This window comes from Balearica regulorum, chromosome 13 (genome assembly GCF_011004875.1).
Source record: "Balearica regulorum gibbericeps isolate bBalReg1 chromosome 13, bBalReg1.pri, whole genome shotgun sequence".
In the NCBI taxonomy this organism is placed as follows: domain Eukaryota; kingdom Metazoa; phylum Chordata; class Aves; order Gruiformes; family Gruidae; genus Balearica; species Balearica regulorum.
The window spans coordinates 11041784-11061323 of NC_046196.1; the positions used below are offsets into that span (position 1 = coordinate 11041784).

Here is a 19540-nt window from a genome sequence, read left to right on the forward strand (position 1 = left end):
AAACCACAAAGTAGCCATGGAAGAGCAATGCTGATCTATCAGTATTAATGTTTAGAAAGAGAAGTTGAAGATATTGTGAACCTGTTGGGAGGTGTTTATGCAATGTTGTGATTTAAGTGTAAATGCCAATTTGGAACTGAACTTCCATTGATAGCGTCTTTTCTTTGTGGAGCATTCAGCTGACACTCAACCATTCTGTTCCACTGGATTGACAACCTATTGCAAGACTTACATAGGACATAGTTTAGGAAAACATGGTCAGATTACAACTTTTTATTCTACATAATGGATCGTTCATGATTTCCTTAGACTCTAGATTGCTGCTCAAGTGCAAGACTACCTGTACATTAACAGTGATAACTGTTGGGTCTTTACTCTGATTTCCTATGCACTAATTCCTTACCCAGGATTTAGTTTTTTCTGGTCTTTTACAAGCTTGTCTAGTTGTCTAAGGAGATCTAAGCCTATGTGGAAAGGATGCAGTAATTGTAATAACACAGTTATTAAACAGACACAGTTAAAATCTGCCCCAGCTGCCCTGATAACTAGTGATAAAGATCAGTACCCATTTCCTGTCAGTTTGTGGCCTACTGATTGATATTTGTGTCTGCAAAGGGGGTAATGATTAAACTGGCTCTGGAGACAGAAGTACCAGCTATGCAAAGACCATGTTTCCCCAGTCATGGCAACTTTGTCACCTTGACAGTGTTCTGTCTTTAAAGATTAGAAAACTTGGGATTTTAAAATGAAATTTCTGTTTCTGCTATTTTTTTTCCTATAAATGCTTAAATCTAAAAATCAGATTTCTTTTTTCTTTTATTTGTAACTGCAGCTTCTTAATGTGCCTTTTAGATAAACAGTGATCTTTTATCTTGTACACGTTTGGTCACGTTATTTTGCAACAGGTTTTAAAGTTACTCAGCAGAATAATTTTAGGAAAAGTTTCAAAATTGCCTGCTAGTGGTACCTTATCTATTGTCCAGTATGGAAGAGTGTAAACAGGTTTAACTTGCACTGTGAAAACTCTGTCTTAATTAATTACACTTTGGAGCCTTGTTAACAGTCAAAGTCCAGGTTTTGACAAAGAATAAGGTAATGAAGGAAATGTTTTGGGCATTGGAGTTGATGGTACTAAATAATCAATTTAACAAAATAATCAACTGAAAAGATGATGAAAAATGAAGGAATAGATTTAAATGAAAGCGTGAGTCTTTGGGAAGCCTTGAAACCAATTTGGTAATTCTGCATTAGAATTCAGTAAGGGATAAGAAAGATATGTAAATGGTGGTCAAAGGAAGTGTCAGGTTTGCAGGTTTTTGTTGCTGTTTTGGGTAGTAGGTTGATTTCTTTAGGAGGAGATAAGAAAATATTTGACACTAGTGTTCTGATCACAACCATAATCTCAGTTGTTACAGTAGGATATGATTGAGGACTTTGTAAGCACCCAGATGGGGTTAGTTTTGCTTCAGGAAATGTTTTTGGGAGAATGAGAGATAAAATCAGATGGGGAGATAAAAGAAAAAAAAGTTTGGTTTCAAAAAATATTTTAAATTTTTTACATTCTGAGAAAAGCCACTATCCAAGTTAAAAATAATTGTGAAGCTACAAGAGTATCTTTAAAACAAAATAGCAGCATTATTTGGCTTGTTAAATGAAAGAATATTAGAAAATCTTACATCCTGTGCCTGGGAAATACTTGAGAAATAGAAACTTCATACCACAAGCTTAGAAGAATAATGACTGATGTTGGCATTCCAGTGAGATACTTTGGGTGACGACAAACTTGACAGGAAAGGACAAATCATAAGGTATGCTATAATAGTGATGCAGCATACACTTTTCTCTTAATTAAAAACCTAAAAATTGAAAACAAGACTATACTGTTTCAGGAGCTAGCACAATGTCTTATACCTCAGGGATCTCTGCAGCATGTTCCGCAATGCACACCAACCTAGAACATATGGCCCAGAGCATTTCTCTAATTTACTTCCTAGTGATTCGTTTTATAATAGAAGTGTTTAAAAACAGATTGGTCCCCAAAACTGTGAGATCCAGTCACCTCCTGCTGCTGGAAAGGCTCCTGTTTCAAACATCCAGATAATATGATGTGTCAAATATAGAAGCTGTTCAGAGAGAGACTGCAGCTGCCTTGATAGTCATTAATTTTGGGTTATCTTCCTGATACGTGAATAATAGGGTAAAATAATAACGGCACAACGAGGGGCCATCTTGTATGTAAACACCTATGTAGAGTGCAGTCTCTCTCAAAGGAAATGGTTGGCAAAGTCAACTCTTTGTCCCCGTTTGTTTTCCCAGTAAGAAGCCACTGGCTGTTGTTTCCAGGTGTGTGCAGAAGCAAGACATTTTTTTATATCTGTCTTTGGTGGCTGGTATGGGAAATTGCAAGAAAAGCTAAGGAAAGACCGCAGAAAGGTCAAAAGCCAAACTAAAATCACTTGAGGAATTTACCTTTACATTTGACATGGTGTGTGTTGTGTGGACTTTCTTAAACAAACAAACCCCAAAAAAACAAAACCCCAAACCCAGAGCACAGGTCTTGCTATAGCAAAAGCTGTGTTCCTTGCTGCTTTCATAGCTATTTCCAAAACCTGGAAAATGCAGGTTGTGTGTGTCAAATTGAATGAGGTTCTGGTTCTGGGATAGTAATGGAAATATTTCTGGCAGCAGGAGGAATAGGAGTTTGTAGTTGATTTTTTGTTTGTTTTCTTTTTTTTTTTGGTTCGTTGGTTTTATTTCCGAATTGTTTTTTGGAGAGAGGGATGCTTTCTACAGTAAAGCTACAGCTTGGGGTTGTCCTTGTTTTCAGAAAATTAATGAATAATACTTCTATGACATGATCTATAATAAAGTGGATCATGTTAAAATTGCTGTGTTAATTCATCTGCTCAGACTGGCTATGTGCATGTTTATTATCAAATTAATTTTGAAAATTAATTTCCAATATATACATTCTATTAATCTATTATTTTGAGTTATTGTTCTGTATTAGTAGCACATTAGTATTATTGTTCTGTATTAGTAACACAAACCTGTCACATTTTGGGGTCTCAAATACAACCATCACAGGAGTAAGATCTATTCTGTAAAAAAAAAATAAATTACCTAAGTAAATGGAAAATTATGTTTAGTGTTGTTTGCAATGTTAATTAGTATTTATTGGTTATAGTGATTTTATAGTGTTATAGGCTGAAGGGCTTTTTTATTGGAGAGAGATCATGGAAATTTGGCAATGCAGATTTCCTTACACGCGCGTCCTGTCATTACTTGAAGGGGCTACCTCTTGGAGCCAGAAATGAGTTGAGTCGTCATGCCAATTTAATCCTTTCCCTCTCTTCTGAGAGTACAGTGGATGTAATGCAGCTTTCTGTGAGATGAAGCTCTCTGAACAGAAACTTATAACTCAGTTCTGATGAGAGGAGAGCGAAGAGGGAATTATTGTGTTCAGATAATTTTCTGAATTTTTAGAAATTTGTTACTTCCATTTTAATGATTTTTAAATAAATCTTTTTGTAGACCTGTACTCTTGCATTCCACCTCACTGTCATCGTAGCTCTGAATAGGGTTTTACCCTCAGCTATGCTGCTTTTAACTTTCACTTTTTATTAACAAAGCTAATGTGAAAGCAAAGTGTTTCATGTTGCCAATTTAATTTCTTTAATTAAAAGTGAAAGTTATAAGCTGGTACAGCCGTGGGTGAAGTTCTAATGTCATCAATGGGGAAAAATAGGTTTAAAATTGAAACTGTTGGCACAGCAGTGGCTCTCAATAGTACAGCACCTGCAGTTGTGACTCTTAACTTTATTTAATGAAAAGAGATGAATTTGAAGCATTAAAGACTCTCAGTATATGTATTGAGAAGGGCGAGTAGAGCTGTAAGTGCCTTAACTGGGATCAGATGTTGTTAAACACAGGAAACATGTATTTAGGAGGAGAGACCCTGTAAGACATTTTCTAACACAGGTTTAACAAGCCGAGACTTCAAAATTATTATAAATCTAATAGAAAACTTGTTTTGTTAGTGGGACAAAATGTAACAACAATGCAGCTTTGACATCATGAATTACAACAAAATACTGAATAACGATGATAAATACATCAGAAGGACTGTAGATGTGCCCATCTGCATAGACACACAGAGTATCCTCCAATTTTAAAAATAATTTCTGCATATATTTATTACATGAGTTATAGATATCCTTATTGTTTTAAAAATGCTGCTGTTTTCTAATTTAAGACAACTCTATGAAATACCAAATCCCCTTCTTAAAAGTACACTGTTACATGTGTAATTACGTGTCTATTTTTGTGGCGTTCTTCCTTAACGCAAATAAGGGGAAAAGCTGAGGTTTGGAACATTAGGGAGTTTGGTAACATGTAAATGAAACCCCGTATTTCTAATGCGTTTTGAATACACGTTTAACATACGCTGTTTTTCATACTTTCAAAGTCTAATATTTCCATAGACCTAATGTGATCTATGCAGTTTTCAGATAAATAAGATGATAGCAAATTCTCTAACACAAAGCACTTTCATTCTTAACAATTAAAATATCAGGCTGTCTGGTCTAATAAAAGTAGTTTATGGTTGGAAGAAATGTTAACAAACCTGGTTTGGTGAATAAGTTCTCAGTAGGAGACAGCATTTAATGTATTTAGAAGTATGTTATCTGGTTAGGATCAGTCCTACGTTTCTCTAAAATTACTATGGGAAGCTAGCTTGCTTCTAAAGGTGTTTATTCATCAACATGAAAATAAACCTAAACCCAAATTTCTTTATTTACAGATCTAGACATGAAAAATAGAGAGAGGAAGGGAAAGGAGTTGTGATGAACTCATTGAAAGTATTAGCGTTGGGGGGGTTCTGTGATTGGTGGGTGTTTCTGAAGCTTTAGAGGAAGGAGGCATTGGTGCATTAAAAGATTTTGGAAGAACATGTTTCACAAAACAGGTGAGATGCAGCATATTAAGATTTGGATGTTAGAGGGAAAGGAGAAAGGAAGACAAAACAAAAATACGAGATGACTTTGAAGAAAAAATTAAATTGGAATTAAAAGCTAGGAATGCTTTGTCAGTGGCTTGACGAAAGTAAGTGTAAAGTATTAAAATAATTGGTGAGTAGAAAAATGGTGAGATATAGACAAGCACTACAAGAGCTGAGCAGCAGCAAAATTGTTCAAACTCTTCAGAGGAAGAAAGAGATGTTCATATGTGGAATGGAGTGTAAAGAGAAGCCAGTGACATTTTTAAAGCTTATCTAGGCACTTCTATTAAGCTTGACATTTTCGTTTGCTTACATTTGCTTTAATCGGTGTTACATCGGCATTGAAGAAGCCTTTTATAATTTACATTAGATCATAAAGTGAAGAACTAATACAATAGTCAATGTTGATACTTTAACACATTTTAGCTTCCATGTGCAGATGATTTTATTTCTGAAGCTTGCTGATTTTCAAACTGATGTGATAGCAGGAAGGTATTTTAGTCTTTACGATCTGTTAAAAAAAATTATTAAAATTTATCTGAACACAAAAAGAAACAAAATGACAGTTAAATTCCTTAATTTTATTAGTGTTACTTATACCAATAATGACACATCCAATGTAAAGTTGGAACTCTACTTGTTTGAAAGAAGAGCTAGCCTGAGCTCTTTGATAAGGCCATTTGGTGTGGGTTCAAGGAATAACCAGAAACTCATTGTGTTATTCTAAATGTAAAAGTAGTTCTACCTTCATCTTCAATCTGGGTTTATCCTGTCTAACATCACCTTTTAGTTAAAGTCTTCATTACTGAAAAAAATCCTGTATTTAATATCAGTCAGGAGTTGAGTACCTGTTTTCACCTCTGCAATAATTTATTTATTGTGAATGAGCTGGAGGTATACACAGAGTAGATCATGTGCTTTTCTGCCTGCTTTTGGGGTCTGCTTTTTCAGATTATCCTGAACTCCAGATCAACTTCTACTTGGTCAGTTTTGGGGGGAAACCCCAACTTTTAAATCTGTTATTTTTTAAATACGTAGCACTTTCAGAGTTTTTTCTTCACTTACGGAGTCCAGGAAATTGCAATGTTACTTTGCATGTGTTGCTTTAGTTTTTCTTACATTGTCCCCAAACACAACGTAGATATGGTATGTTTTCCAGGATTCTATCACTTTCTTGTAGAAACTGGGTAACAATATTAGAAGTCTCAGCTTGATTTTCCCAGGACACTCTGCTTTCTCCTTAAGCTGAAGTGCTTTTAACTTGTACTTTGCATTTGGCAAATCATTCAGCTTCATACAGTGGTATAACAACACTTTGTATTTCTGTACTGCTTTCACTGTGAGACTCAGAAGGCGATAGAAGTTCATTGTAAATTTATAAATTTATCATCAAAACCCATGAAAGGGCTAAATATGATTTTCTACACATCATACTGGAGAAACTGAGGCACACAATGATTGAACTGTCATCACAAAATGACAGAGCAAGGACCTGATTCTGCTCAGTTCAGAAATACTTACCTAAGTCCATCTCCTAAAGAAGCAACTCATTGAATGGGCTTTTTTGTTGGTTGTTTGGGGTTTTTTAACCTAATAGGTATAAATATAATCAAGTTCTTGGTAATTGTTCTGCTGAATAGACTCCCAGCTCTGTGGCAGATCCACATACTTCATGAAATGCCTTTTTGTTCTTTAAACATTTACTAGATCAGATTATCTAAATTTTTCCTTTTGTCTGACCACAGCAGTTAGAAGGAATCTCAGTTAAGTTGGAGTTTCTTTCTTGGTCGGCACAACTACAGCATAGGAGTCTAATTTGGTCATTAGCTACCTGCAAATTTTAATTTCTCGTTACTTTGCTCCAGACACTATCCTGCCTGTTATGCTAACAGGCACAAAATCACTAGTAGGTGGCGTTGGAAGATGAAGTTAATGTGTACAGTGGAAGAGTCAAGCACGCCATCTAAAAATCTCATTATTGTTTAATTTGGCCATGCTTTGTCATCACTGTGTTTTATATGTGTGGTATATTAGCTGAAAAAATAATCCCAGTTTAAAAAAGCAAACAGGAAAAAGGATAGAGAAGTCAGTGGTGTTGGTGCCCTGCCTGCGAAATCATAGTCAAGGCTCTCTCCAGGTATATCAACAATATTACATGTCCTCTTACCCTTAAAACCTATCTTCCTTTGGTTTTCTTCCTGGATTTTTAACTTCTGAACAGAATATGTTATGAAAAATTCAGAAAAAAATCTGAACATATGTAAGTTTGCAAGCTAATATTCTTTCAAGTTTCAGGCCTGTCTTCAGCATAGCAAGAGGCAGAAAAAGAAAGATGGGAGAGGGCATAGATATTTTTATTCCTTTAGGTGTTGTGTAAATTATATCACTTCAAATCTCAAAGAAATACTGAAATAAACCAATTACATCTTTCAGGTAGTGGGAACAGCAGTTTTCCATGGATGTCTCCAGTTTTGTTGCAGCTTCTAACAACTTTTTATGCAACCTTTTCTGAATACTGACCAATCACACAATTCAAAAAAGTATAATGCATATATTATCTACCTCTTAAGTTTTGAATTCCATCAATTTGAGTACGCTTAGTGAGCATAAATAAGAATTTAATAGTTTTAACATATGGTTGTAAAACAGTCTGTATCTGAAGAAATGTACTGTTACGGGTTGTTATTGCAATTAAACAGTTATTCTTAATGGGTTTTTAGATCTATTGTTCCTGGTTTTGAAGGAAAATACGAAAGTTTCCATTTGGCAATATTTCTTCAGTTTTAAACGTCACAAAATTAGTATTGTTGGTAGCACATGAATGAGTTTAACTTATGTGTATTTCTGTGCTGTACTCAAAGTAAGCTCATGTGGATAGTAACATCTTTATTATGAAGATTTACTGTTTGGGAGGGTGACTTTACAACTGTTTTCTCCACATTCTCTACCAACAGCTGAATAAGAGCTTAGTTGCAAACAGTAAATTATTTTAAAATAAGTGACTGTAAAGAGTTTAAATTAAAAAGATCAGATAATGGCGAGGGTGTCCCTTCTGTTGTCAGATACTTGAATTTGTTTATATTAAATAATCGAAATCCAAACCTGTATGGAAACTTTAGCATTGACAAAAACATGGTTTGTTTTTTTTTAATTTAAATCTAGGGTAGATGTTATTTACAACTGAATATTTAACAGTCTTTTGGGTGAGGCCAACGGGTTCGAAATTGCACTTCTATGAATTTAAGCATCCCATCTTTGACACCTTGTATCCTGTTCCCCTTTCTTTGCTATTTTTTAACTTACTGCAACAGATGAGGGGTTCTTAAACCATCTGTTAACCTTTTTTCCCCATTTTTTTTTTAAACATGTAGAGTCGCTCAAGGCAAGAAGACCCAGAGCAAGCTAGACTGAAACAAAAAGCAAAGGAGGTAAGCAGAGCTAGAGATCATTACACTTGACATTTCAAGGCTTGAACATATTAATTTTTTATGCCTTGCTACTTGTATATCGTTAATAAAAATCTGACTAAAAACTTTTTAGGATGTATTTGTTGCTTTGCCTTTGATCTTAATGTTTGCAAACTAATACATTAATACATGTGAAGCCTAAGGAGATTTTGTAAGAGAATATTTCCATACATTACATTTTCATTTCCATTTTAGGTAGCTGTAGCTTTTGTTGGCTTGTTGATGACAGCAGCATTAGATTTTGGTGGAAAATATATGCCTTTGTCTTTTTGTAAAATGTCACTTTCTTAGAAATGTGTTACTTAACAATTTTGTTCTGGTAGCAGTCTTTCAAGTAATGTAATTGCCAGTCATTTTCTCTACAGTGTGGTTCAGGTTCTATTTACTCATCAGTCTAAATTACAAATTATCAAATAATTTCAGATGAAGTTTTCATACCTTATTCTAAGAGTAACAGTTTGAACTACTGAATACCTTAATTTGCTGTAAATGAGAGTGACTGTCCTTTGCTTAAGGCATCTCATGGCTTAGGATCGGCTTGTAACTTAAGTCAATTAGACTAAAATATCTATCAGTTGAAAGTCACTCCTATTTTAAAAATTAGCAACATCATTTGCAGCAAACTGATGCTGTTTGGTGTTTTTTTAGCCAACTTCTTTGGGTATATGTATTAAAATGTAATAACTACACATTAGAAAGTAATATATACAGAAAAATGCATATAACAAGTTCTTTTGTGTTGACCCGTTCTTCCGGTTGTTTCCCTGTTGGCAGTGTTCTATAGTTCCGTTAGCTATACAGGTTTTATGTATCTAACAGTCAAAAAAATCCACATACATGGTTGAGTTTTATTTGTCTTTTTTTTTCATTATGCGATTATGTAGTAAGATTTGCTGAAATGAGTTCTTGTAAATGTTAAGCCATGCCTTAGTCTTTCCAGAGTTGGGTTTGTCAAGCAAGTATTCAAATGAAGTAGAGTAATCAAGTTATTTGACAGGAAAAGACACAGGATTTTAATACTATTTGAGTTTAGTGTATGCAAAGGAAGAATCAGATATGTGAAAATAATTGATGGCAGGCAAAACTTGCTGTTGAACTGAGAACTAAAACTACTATTCTGCTGGAAGTGAAAGTAAGCTAGAAATAAATGCATTTCTTGCTGCCACAATATTTGCATTCATTGTAATTCTTTTTTGGCCATTGGAAACTTGAGGAAGCAAAGGCAAACAACAGGGCTAGTAAAAACACATTTTCTAGTGGTCAGAGTGAAATGGTAGTTCTCCTTACAGCTATGATAAAAGACTTGCACTCTAGCCAGTGTTGTTGCTTTTGGTGTAGCTGCAGTACTCCCTTGTATGAACATTCAGGTTGTCCATATAAGCTGTGTTTCTTACCCACTAGAGGGAGTGATGCTGTGCTGGCATGTGAATAAAAGTAAGTGTATGAAATATATTCTGAGCAATGGTAATAGTGGTGTTAGTAAAGAGGTAGCAAATATTTTGGTGGTAACCTAGTTAAAAATGCTTATATCAAACTAGTATGTGATTTTAAAGTAGTGGTGTTCCTGGATATGGTAACATGTTTAAGTAAATGCAGAATGAATACTAGGTTTTCTGTTTAAGTGCTGCACCCCATTCTTTTGTACATTAGCCCTGCCTTTTTTCCCACCCTTCTAATGAAAGTGTATAATTTGCTGGCACCATGCCTCTCTCTGAAGTTGAATTTCATTCTACATATTTCAAACCATAAGAAATATCAGCATGTCTCTGTTTTTAGTAATTAGGGTTCTAAAGCTCTCTCTTCACTAGTTTAGAGACTTTCACCTAAAATATTCAAATATATTTAACAAAAACATACTCTTTTGCATTAATTTTTGCAAAGGGGAGCAGGGAAAGTGGGACTGGCAATATTTTTGTTTAATATTGTTCATATTTTTTTCTTCATTGGATATTGACTATATGCTGATCTCTCAAATTGTATTGGCACTGCCAAAATAAAAAATAACCAATTTTATAGTATAAAAGGTCAGTTAGAGAGAGTGTCTTTGGCACGGCTTTGTTATTTGAAATTAAAAGTTTGGAATCAACTCATACAAAATGTAAAAAAATTTCAAAACCTCACTGCCAGCTGGGCTACTCTTAAATGTGCATATGACCCATAACTGAGAGAGAAATTGGGTTTCTTCCAGGTTTTGTATAAGCTGATGAATGTAATACTGTCAGCTTTGATAATAAGCTGGATTTGAAGCTGTGTTTCCATGATTTCCATGTCTTGAATATTGCCTGAAGACCTTTGTTGCTCAGATATTCTTCTGGCTACGTTAGGTAGTGTTTTAAAACGCGTGAAGAGGGCATCCAAGAAATCTGCTCGTTTTTAGCTTGTGTTACTTGTTTAATTATATGATTGTCAGATAGTTTGTTTTTTTCATATCAGCAAAGCAGCTGATGATTTCATTATTATGTTCTGGAAATATAATTATTATGTTCTGGATAATACTTCAGACTTCACAGTGTGCCTGTGTTTGAACAGTGACACCACTACGTTCCTCCTGCTAACCAGGCAGTCTGGAACTGTCCTCTTCAAAACAGGGTGTGATTAACACTACACGCTGGTTTCTTGCCAGATAGAAATGGATGAATATCTAATCCCAAATGTAACCAATATCTGAAGTCTGAGAAAGAGAATATAGCCCAAGATACTTCATGAAGACAAAAGTCAGAGGGAGAAAGGGAAATACCAAAGGAAGTAATTTAAGGTCTTTAAGAAAGTCTTTTAAATCTTTAAGAAAAAACTTTTCAAAACGTTGAAAGAACTCTAGAAAACATTGTATTGGAATGCAAAATAAAGGTACCAAGGCAAGGATAATAGGATGAAGGGGGAGGAAAGTAAACTAGCAAAGGGTATTTGTTCTGACACATTCCCTTTATAGATATTTTGCAGTCTTTCATTTCTTAACGCTCTGGTTTTCTTCCTAATTTAAAAAGAAAAAACATGAGTTCAGTTTCTTTCACAGAACATAGAGCATTAAGTTGTTCCTTTCTTGCTTACTGGTGTCATCAAGAAAATGTATGGGGAGATCACTGTGTCCTTTGAACACATTTTAAAAATCAGTTTGGTACAGTGAAGTTATTTTATGTTTTGTTCTGTAACTCCATCTTACTCCATCTTACTCCATTTATTAGCGAGTCTTCAAATCACTCTGCGTATTGTTTAAAACAAACAGGCATAAATCAAGTTTAAATTGTGCTTAAATACCAAAACAAACAGTAGGTCCATCTACGTAGGCTCTTATTGCAGAGACTAGACATAACAGTCAGCTTTCATTCACAGACAAACTAGCACTGTTCTAGTTAAGTCAGTGCAAACCCACTCTCATTTCAGTTTGACTTATTTTGCTTTAGCATTAACTGGTTTCAAATGAACTTGAGTGAAAGCAGTAGGAGAATGTGCCTGTGGGGGTTTATGTTGCTTAATACTCTCCATTTACTTTCACACTTTTAAATTGGTGCAGCTTTTTGTCAGTGGACGTTATATGATTGTTTTAATGGTAAACCTATTTAATAAACTAGTGAAAAATATTTTCCAATGAGACTATTTTAGGGAAAAATGCTGCTCTTCAGCTGTTACTTGTTACGTTGTTTTGTAACATAAATTCTGAAATGTTTGACTCTTAGTACAACTTAATGTAAGAAATACCATCATTTGTGAGCAGTGTCTACTTCGTATTGCATGATTAAAGCTTTTAAAATCAAGTTTTAGAAAATACACTGTGATTTATGTAGTCTGTTGGAAGCATGGAAACTCACAAATAGAAGTTAAAGAAATTATGAGTTCTCTAATTTCCATTAAAAGGGTTCATTAAATAGGACGTAAAACAGGCCATATAACTGATAGCAGGAATAGATCAAGATTAGGAATAATTGAGTCAACACCTAGTAATCAATAATATAAATTATTTAAAAGAAAGACAGGGAAGGTAAGATCCTAAATGTCCTTTCTGTCATGGATATTTTTCTACATAGTGTCTGTTGGCTCAAATCTTTTAATTTAAAAGCCAAGTAGCTGAGTTTGATCCTGAAAGATTAACTTGGTTAAAATCTTTGTGTCATCACCAACCAAGAATATTGCATAATAATAAAAACTTAAACCAGACACCATAAATGTCTGGGCATGTATCCAGGACCTAGATCAGTTTAGATAACACTCAGCTGAATCTATTCTCAGATGTACTCATTAACCATGCAAGTGAAGTCTCAGACCTGTTGATATTCGTAATAGAGGAGCCTTACTGATTTCAAGGGAAGACAGCCCTTTTCATACCTTTATCAGCACAGATACCCTTTATTTCTAGGATTGGATGAAGTCCTTTAACGGTGATAGGTATTTAAGCAGCTTGCTGTTGCGACTGTTACAGTGGCTAGGAGCTTTGGGAGTACCCAGTTCTTGCTTGAGCAGACCAGGGGCAGGTTTTTTCTCTCCTCCCAGAAGGAGTTGTATCCACTGCGGCATTGTGGTAGCACTCTGCTTGAGTCCTGTCATCCCCCATGCCTGCAATGTCTTCTGCAACAAGAGTCTTACTCGGCTAAGTTTTAGATTTCAATCTGTATCCTTTTCAGAGTTATATGCACAAAAATAGCTGGATTGTTAGCAGACAGAGTTCTGTAAGAAGCCATAGGATCCTTCTCTTAAAAATAATAATGAAATATGTACATCATAAGATGTATATCTCATGTGACTCTAACACTGCCTTAGAAAATTTAAATCCCACATAAAAAGGTAACTTGTCTTAGCACTATTACTGAAACTCCAGCATCATTTGACAATTAGATTATGAAAACAATTTCACTCTAAATAATTTATTGTCACCACATTAATGTATTTATCAACTCAGTAGGAGTGGTTTCTTTTAAAAAATTTAAGTAATAGTTTACTGCAGTTATGCCTGTTTTCATAAGGCATTACTGTAAATTAAAAGCAAATGAAAAGGGTTTTGTTTGGTAAGTTCATTTATTCACCTATTTTAGCTAAGCCAAAGCTCTTAAAGATGGTACTAGTAATACAATATCTCTTGTGATGAGAAGTCTAAAGAAGTTTTCTATTTTATCATGCCTGACATAAAAATACTGATTCAAAAGCAACAATCTTCTCTTAAAAAGGTTTCTTATAAAACATTCCACTGAGAAATGGAGCACTTGGACTGAAATAAGTTTAAATTAAATTTCCACTTAGCTCTCTAACCCATCTGAGGGTCAGTAGGCAGAAAGAAGGAAAAACTAGGAATATGATACCTGAAGTAATGATAGTGCAACATTTAGGCAATAATGATTCTTCAGAACTGAGTTGTTTCATAAATAGTTTTCTGCATCAGGTTACCAACACTATAGCTGTGATGCAGAAGGAATGCAAGCATTTTTGTCAATAAATGTAGAAGGTTAGATAAGAGTCGCTTTGTTTACACTCTCCCTTTACCACAGGTCTGTTGTTTGAACGCAGAAAAATAACTTAGAAAAATGCTTAGACTATTCCGGTACTGTCTAAGCCATGCAACACTGCCATGGATTTGGCTTTAGAGTACAACATTTTCCTGAAATGATAAAGTTGTTGCAGTGACTTCAAATGTTAGTATTAAACTTGTGTCTCAGAGAGAAGTGGTCCTGTCTGTTATCGGTCAAAATACTTTCATGAAAATCCTGCTGTGTTATCAAGCTTACTGCTTTTATGTTCACTGTATTTTTTTTCTTTTGAATAGATATTACTTTAGATGTGCAGATATTTATTTAATAGTCACAAATTCTGATAACTGGAGTTGACCATGAACTGGGAAGGACGGGAGAGAAATGGTACTATATTTGCATATGCAAATACTGCTGCTGAAGAAACAAGAAGATCTATAACCAGTAATAAATTCATTGCATATGAATCTTGGTGTGTAGATCTTCAAAATTTCGTTTTAGTTTAAAGACAGTGGGTTTTGCCAAAAAATTTCCTGTGTTTCCAAGGATAAGGTATTACCCTGTCATGAATTTTACAAGTCCTGAAGAACTTCAGGCAATAGTAGTCTTACTGTTCAGCAGAACTTTTTGCTTACTCTTTGTAAAATTGAAGACCATGACACTTCCAACCTGTTTTCCTGTGCTTAAGAGCAGAAGTGATGGCAGTTGTTTGCTGAAGATGAAGTGTGGTCTTAGTCTGGCTGGACAGACAGTTAGAAAACTGGGTAATGCCAGGGGATAAAAGGAACGGCCATATTTTCGAGCTGAGTCAAATTTGTTTATTCCTGTTTAGGTAAAATGTATGTTAATTAGAGTTGAGTCAAGGGCTAGGGTTTTTTTTTTGTCTTTTCTCTAACCCAAGCTTGGCCCAAGATTACCTCATTAATCTAGCAGAAATCTGAATTAAATCCAATCCTGTTCAACATAAAAATTTCCTTCTACAAAATGATATTGGTGGAATTCCATAGTGATGCATGATTTTAGTGTCATACCCTGCCTAGCTCTTGTTTAGTTAACATGAATGCTTATTTTTGTGACTGTTGTTTTTAGCATTCTGAAAGCAAATGCTGTTTTACTGATATATGAGCTAAATACATGGCCTTTCTTAAGTAACAAACTATTTTTGTACTTGATACATCTTTATAATATAAAGTAAGAACACTTTTTATGTTTGTTTATACTTGCTATCTAGAAAAGAAATTCTTAAGAGCTTCGTATACTCCCTCCCTAGAGTTACATACAACTTCAATGCATTGTGTGAGAAGGATCATTAGTATTGTATCAATGTGTTGTGCTACCTCGCAAAGACCCGTGTTGGATTTGTGTGTTGTTGTATGTCGGGTGTTTATAAGCACAGATAAATCAGGTTTCATACCTTGGAGAACAGGGGCTAAGGCAAAACCAAATGGGACAGGTGAGTATGACAAGAGAAAGGAGCAAGAAAGCAAGCTGTCTAGTCAAGCGTTGTTTGCCGTTTAGCTGGTGTCTCGTGGCAGGGTAAAAGTGACTCTAGAAGAGTATTTGAAAGATAGCAGCCTTCAATTAACACAGCAGCAGTGTAATTTCCTTACATTTTGTATGACAAATGTATTTGTACTGATGCAATCTGCTATTTGAGATGTTAGCAGCTATGTATGCAAATGCAATACAGTACTTGTCTTACCTTGCTACCAAAAGGTTCCCATGTGGCTCTCTGAGAATTTGGGGACATTAAACAAGTAAGAGTTGGATACATTTGTAAAAGTTAGCTTTTCTTTTCGTGATTCTTACTTGTTTTCTCACCATTCCAAATAAAATTTTAAGTAAGTGTGTACTCTCATTTTCAAATAAAACTAGTGAGAAAAACTTGAGACTAATTTTCAAATAAGAGTATAGCTCTGTTGTGAAATGTATTTGGGTTGTGTTTTAATATTTCCAAAAGAGCAATATCTGTTACAAATTCTGCTTTACCTAATGGATATCTTTTTTTTTAAAAAAAAGCTGAAAAGGAGCCAGGGGAGGAGAAATCCATCCCTGTTGTTTATGTTGTCTTCCAGATCACATACACACGGATGGAGTCCGCCTAATAAAATATTGTTATTAGAAGTAGTTTCTCATTATAAAGCAACAGGACTACTTAAATATGCATTTCCAGAAGTTGGGTTTAGAATGGTACAAGCTTTTTGTAAAGAATTTCTGAAGCTGAAGGTGACTTAAATATTCCAGCAGGAACTTTCTCTTGTAAAATGAATTCTCTGAAGATGGTGCCTGACGTTTGCACCACAGAAAAGTAACAGTAGAATTTTCAGCCCTTCAGCTCCCTCCAGGTTCCCTTCCATGTCTGTAGGAATAACCAGTGCTACTGCTTTTGGATTTTGAGGCACTGCTAAACAAGTGGAAGGTGGCAGCCCCCTTTTCCTCATCACTTTTGGGTGCCCAGACCACAGACCTCAGTGAAGAGATAAGGGAACTGTTGTGGTTTTACCCCAGCCAGCAGCTGAGCATCGGGATGGGGGAGAGAATTGGAAAAGTTAAAGTGAGAAAACTCGTGGGTTGAGATAAAGACAGTTTAATAGGTAAAGCAAAAGTCGCGTGCACAAGCAAAGCAAAGCAAGGAATTCATTCACCGCTTCCCATGGGCAGGCAGGTGTTCAGCCATCTCCAGGAAAGCAGGGCTCTGTCACGCGTAACGGTTACTTGGGAAGACAAACGCCATTGCTCCGAATGCCGCTGCCCCCCCCCCCCCCCCCCCCCCCCCCCCCCCCCCTTCCCCCAAGCTCCTTATAAACTGAGCATGATGTCATATAGTATGGAATATCCCTTTGGTCAGTTTGGGTCACCTGTCCTGTCTGTGTCTCCTCCCAACTTCTTGTGCACCCCCAGCCATCCCGCTGGCAGGGCAGTGCAAGAAGCAGAAAAGGCCTTGGCCCCATGTAAACACTGCTCAACAGTAGGTCCATAGAACAAAAAACATCTCTATGTTATCAATGTTGTCTCCAGCACAAATCCAAAACGTATCCCCACACTAGCTACTATGAAGAAAATCAATCCTCTCAGCTGAAACCAGGACAGGAACTGTTTTCTTCCACCTTTGAGGTGCGAGATTTGTGGTAAGGGTGGTTTGGCTTTGCCTCTCCTGAGTATTGACAATTGCACCCAGAGGTTCCACAAGAAGCAGTGAGGAGTGCGTGCAATGGTGCTTCCTTTTCCAGAAGATTTTTAAAATTCTTTTTAGATATCTAAATATATACATGTATATATCTATAGATACATATATATCAGATCAATTCTGCAAGGAAAATGTCAAGACTGAATTTCCAGATCTCCTCCTTTGTCACTCTGGCACAGCAAAAAAAAAAAAAAAAAAAGATACTTTCATTTAGAGCAAGCTGTGCACGTGGAAAAATCACATAACTGTTTTATCTGAACCCAGCAACAGATTTACTTCCCTGCTGATCTGGCAAAATAATAGCGCTTTAGACTTTAGAATATGATTGCCTGTTTAATAAGTAGAGGGCAGCAAATGTCAGCTGTGTCAGCTTGTCAGACACTGAGGAGGTTGCTTGGACAACAATCTAAATTATTATTTAGATGTTTTGGTCCCTTAGTCGAGCCTGCCCTACAATATAGAAGCTTGCAAGGAGAGGTCAAGGTGTACTTAGGCTTCAGCCTGCAGGGCAAGCTTTCCCCCATCCCCTGTATGCACATCGGTTTCTTACTCCAAAATAAACCTGAATGAGGGCTTTAATTCTGCCGCTGAGCTAACATGTTTGTAAGCCCTGTTTGGCAGCCTCGGAGCGCCTGAGGCAGCACACAGCTGCCAGCTTTCATCTGCCCCCAGTTCCTCCGGGCGCTCCGCGTCACATGATGTAACCTAAGGGGATTGAGACGCACCTACTAAATCTTCTGTTCCTCTGCCCACTCAGTCTGGGTGCTGCACATTGCACCGGCAGCAGGCAGCTGGCCATCAGCAATCAGCTGCATACCTCCTGCTGGCAAATCTTCAGTCTCTTCTTTGTGCAAGACCCACATACAAAGATCTATCTACCCGGGGTCCCCACGTCTACTTCCCGGCTGTACTCTGGAAGGGTATTTGCACGTTCTGTCATCTTACAATGGCAGGACCTCGTTTGAAATGCATACATATTGTAGAAACACTGCGTTTTGTAAAATCTGAGATTTATTTCTAGCCTGTTAGCGGAAGATGAAAGAGTTCATGGGAGCGGTTAAAGCTAAAGTTGGAACCATAGTAGTAAAATTTTAAAAAGAGTAATTTAAAACTTCCTTGCCAGCACATTTTTGAGAGAGTTGATAACTGTGCATGAATACTTCTGTGTATCTCCCAACTAATCTATAAGATACACAAGACACAAGTTTCCATAGCTGTCTTGAAGAATATTTAGCAGATTGTAAAGTCAGATACAAGGAAATAGTCTGATTCTGCGAATGTGCTTTGTAAAGGTATGCTATATTTTTCCTACAAGGTTTGTCAGCATCTCCTGTCTGTGCTGGGATGTGACAATTCATGTTTATGTACTTACGTATGCATGTATTTATTGTGGAGTAATGTGAACATTAACTTTGTTGTCCTTTTCAGGTAGAGATTGTGGTAGTGATTTAAGGAATATTTAATAAAGTTAACAGTAGGGTATAAAGTGTCAGTTTTGACTTAGTAAATACTAAACATTTCTGTCTGTAGCTACGTTATGTGCATACTCTTCTCCTAAACTACAAGCCAGGTGGCTGGTCAGTGACATGTAGAAGTCATGAAAGGTGTGTTAGCATCTATTTCCTATTTTTAGTTTAGTCTTGCCATTAAAAATACTTTTCTGTCAGCCTGTGAAAGAGTCTCCCAATAGTTACATCATCTTAAATGAATAATGAGATACTGCTCAACATACCCTGAAAAAGGAGTTCTCCTTTAGTAATAGTAATTTTTTTACATAAAAACAATTTGTTATTGCCATTCACAATGTAAACAGAATGGTTGTTTTTCTCTCAAGTATGCGTTTACTAAACGTAGATATGATTATCTCTAAAATATAAACACTTGAAGGGTATTACTGTATTTTTTATGTTATTAGGCAGTTGAGTAATGATTTGTAAGGCTTTTGTTTTCATTTAGTGTTGAAAATTGTTGCTGAATTGGTGGTTAACTTCTAGTTTTTCATGAAAATGGTCAGAAAGATGTGAATGGAATTTTCTGGAATGGGAAAGTATGTTATATATTTGTGCTGACGAGTGTCTGCACACTGAGGTGTTACAGCTTCCTTAAAACTGCTCAGTATCTGTAGGATTGAAGTGAAGTGAATTGAAAAACAGTATGATGCAATTACAGTTCATAGGTTTATTGACTGCACATCCATGCGAAAATCTAAATAAGCAATCTGAAGTACAGAGTAGGCTTCCTTACACTTCTGTGTTCTTTCCCTTCGCAACTAGTAAATCTATTTATATTCAGAACAGACATTTATATTCTTGAAACAGAAATAACACCATGTAGATTTCTGAAGATTTCTCTTAATCTTCTGTTTTGACATACCATCAGATTTCTAAAGGGGTTTTCACCCTATATGGTCAAAAGTCATATTCATGCATCA

The 19540-nt window shown here is 35.9% G+C and overlaps 1 protein-coding gene across 1 annotated transcript in view; it reads left to right on the forward strand.

The window, feature by feature from the left end:
* The window catches only part of LOC142603683 (transcription initiation factor TFIID subunit 4-like), a 149083-nt gene that overhangs the window by 68438 nt on the left and 61105 nt on the right, over positions 1 to 19540 (forward strand). The window contains 1 exon segment of the mRNA XM_075765546.1: positions 8374 to 8430. Within this exon segment, the coding sequence (XP_075621661.1) occupies positions 8374 to 8430 (57 nt within the window).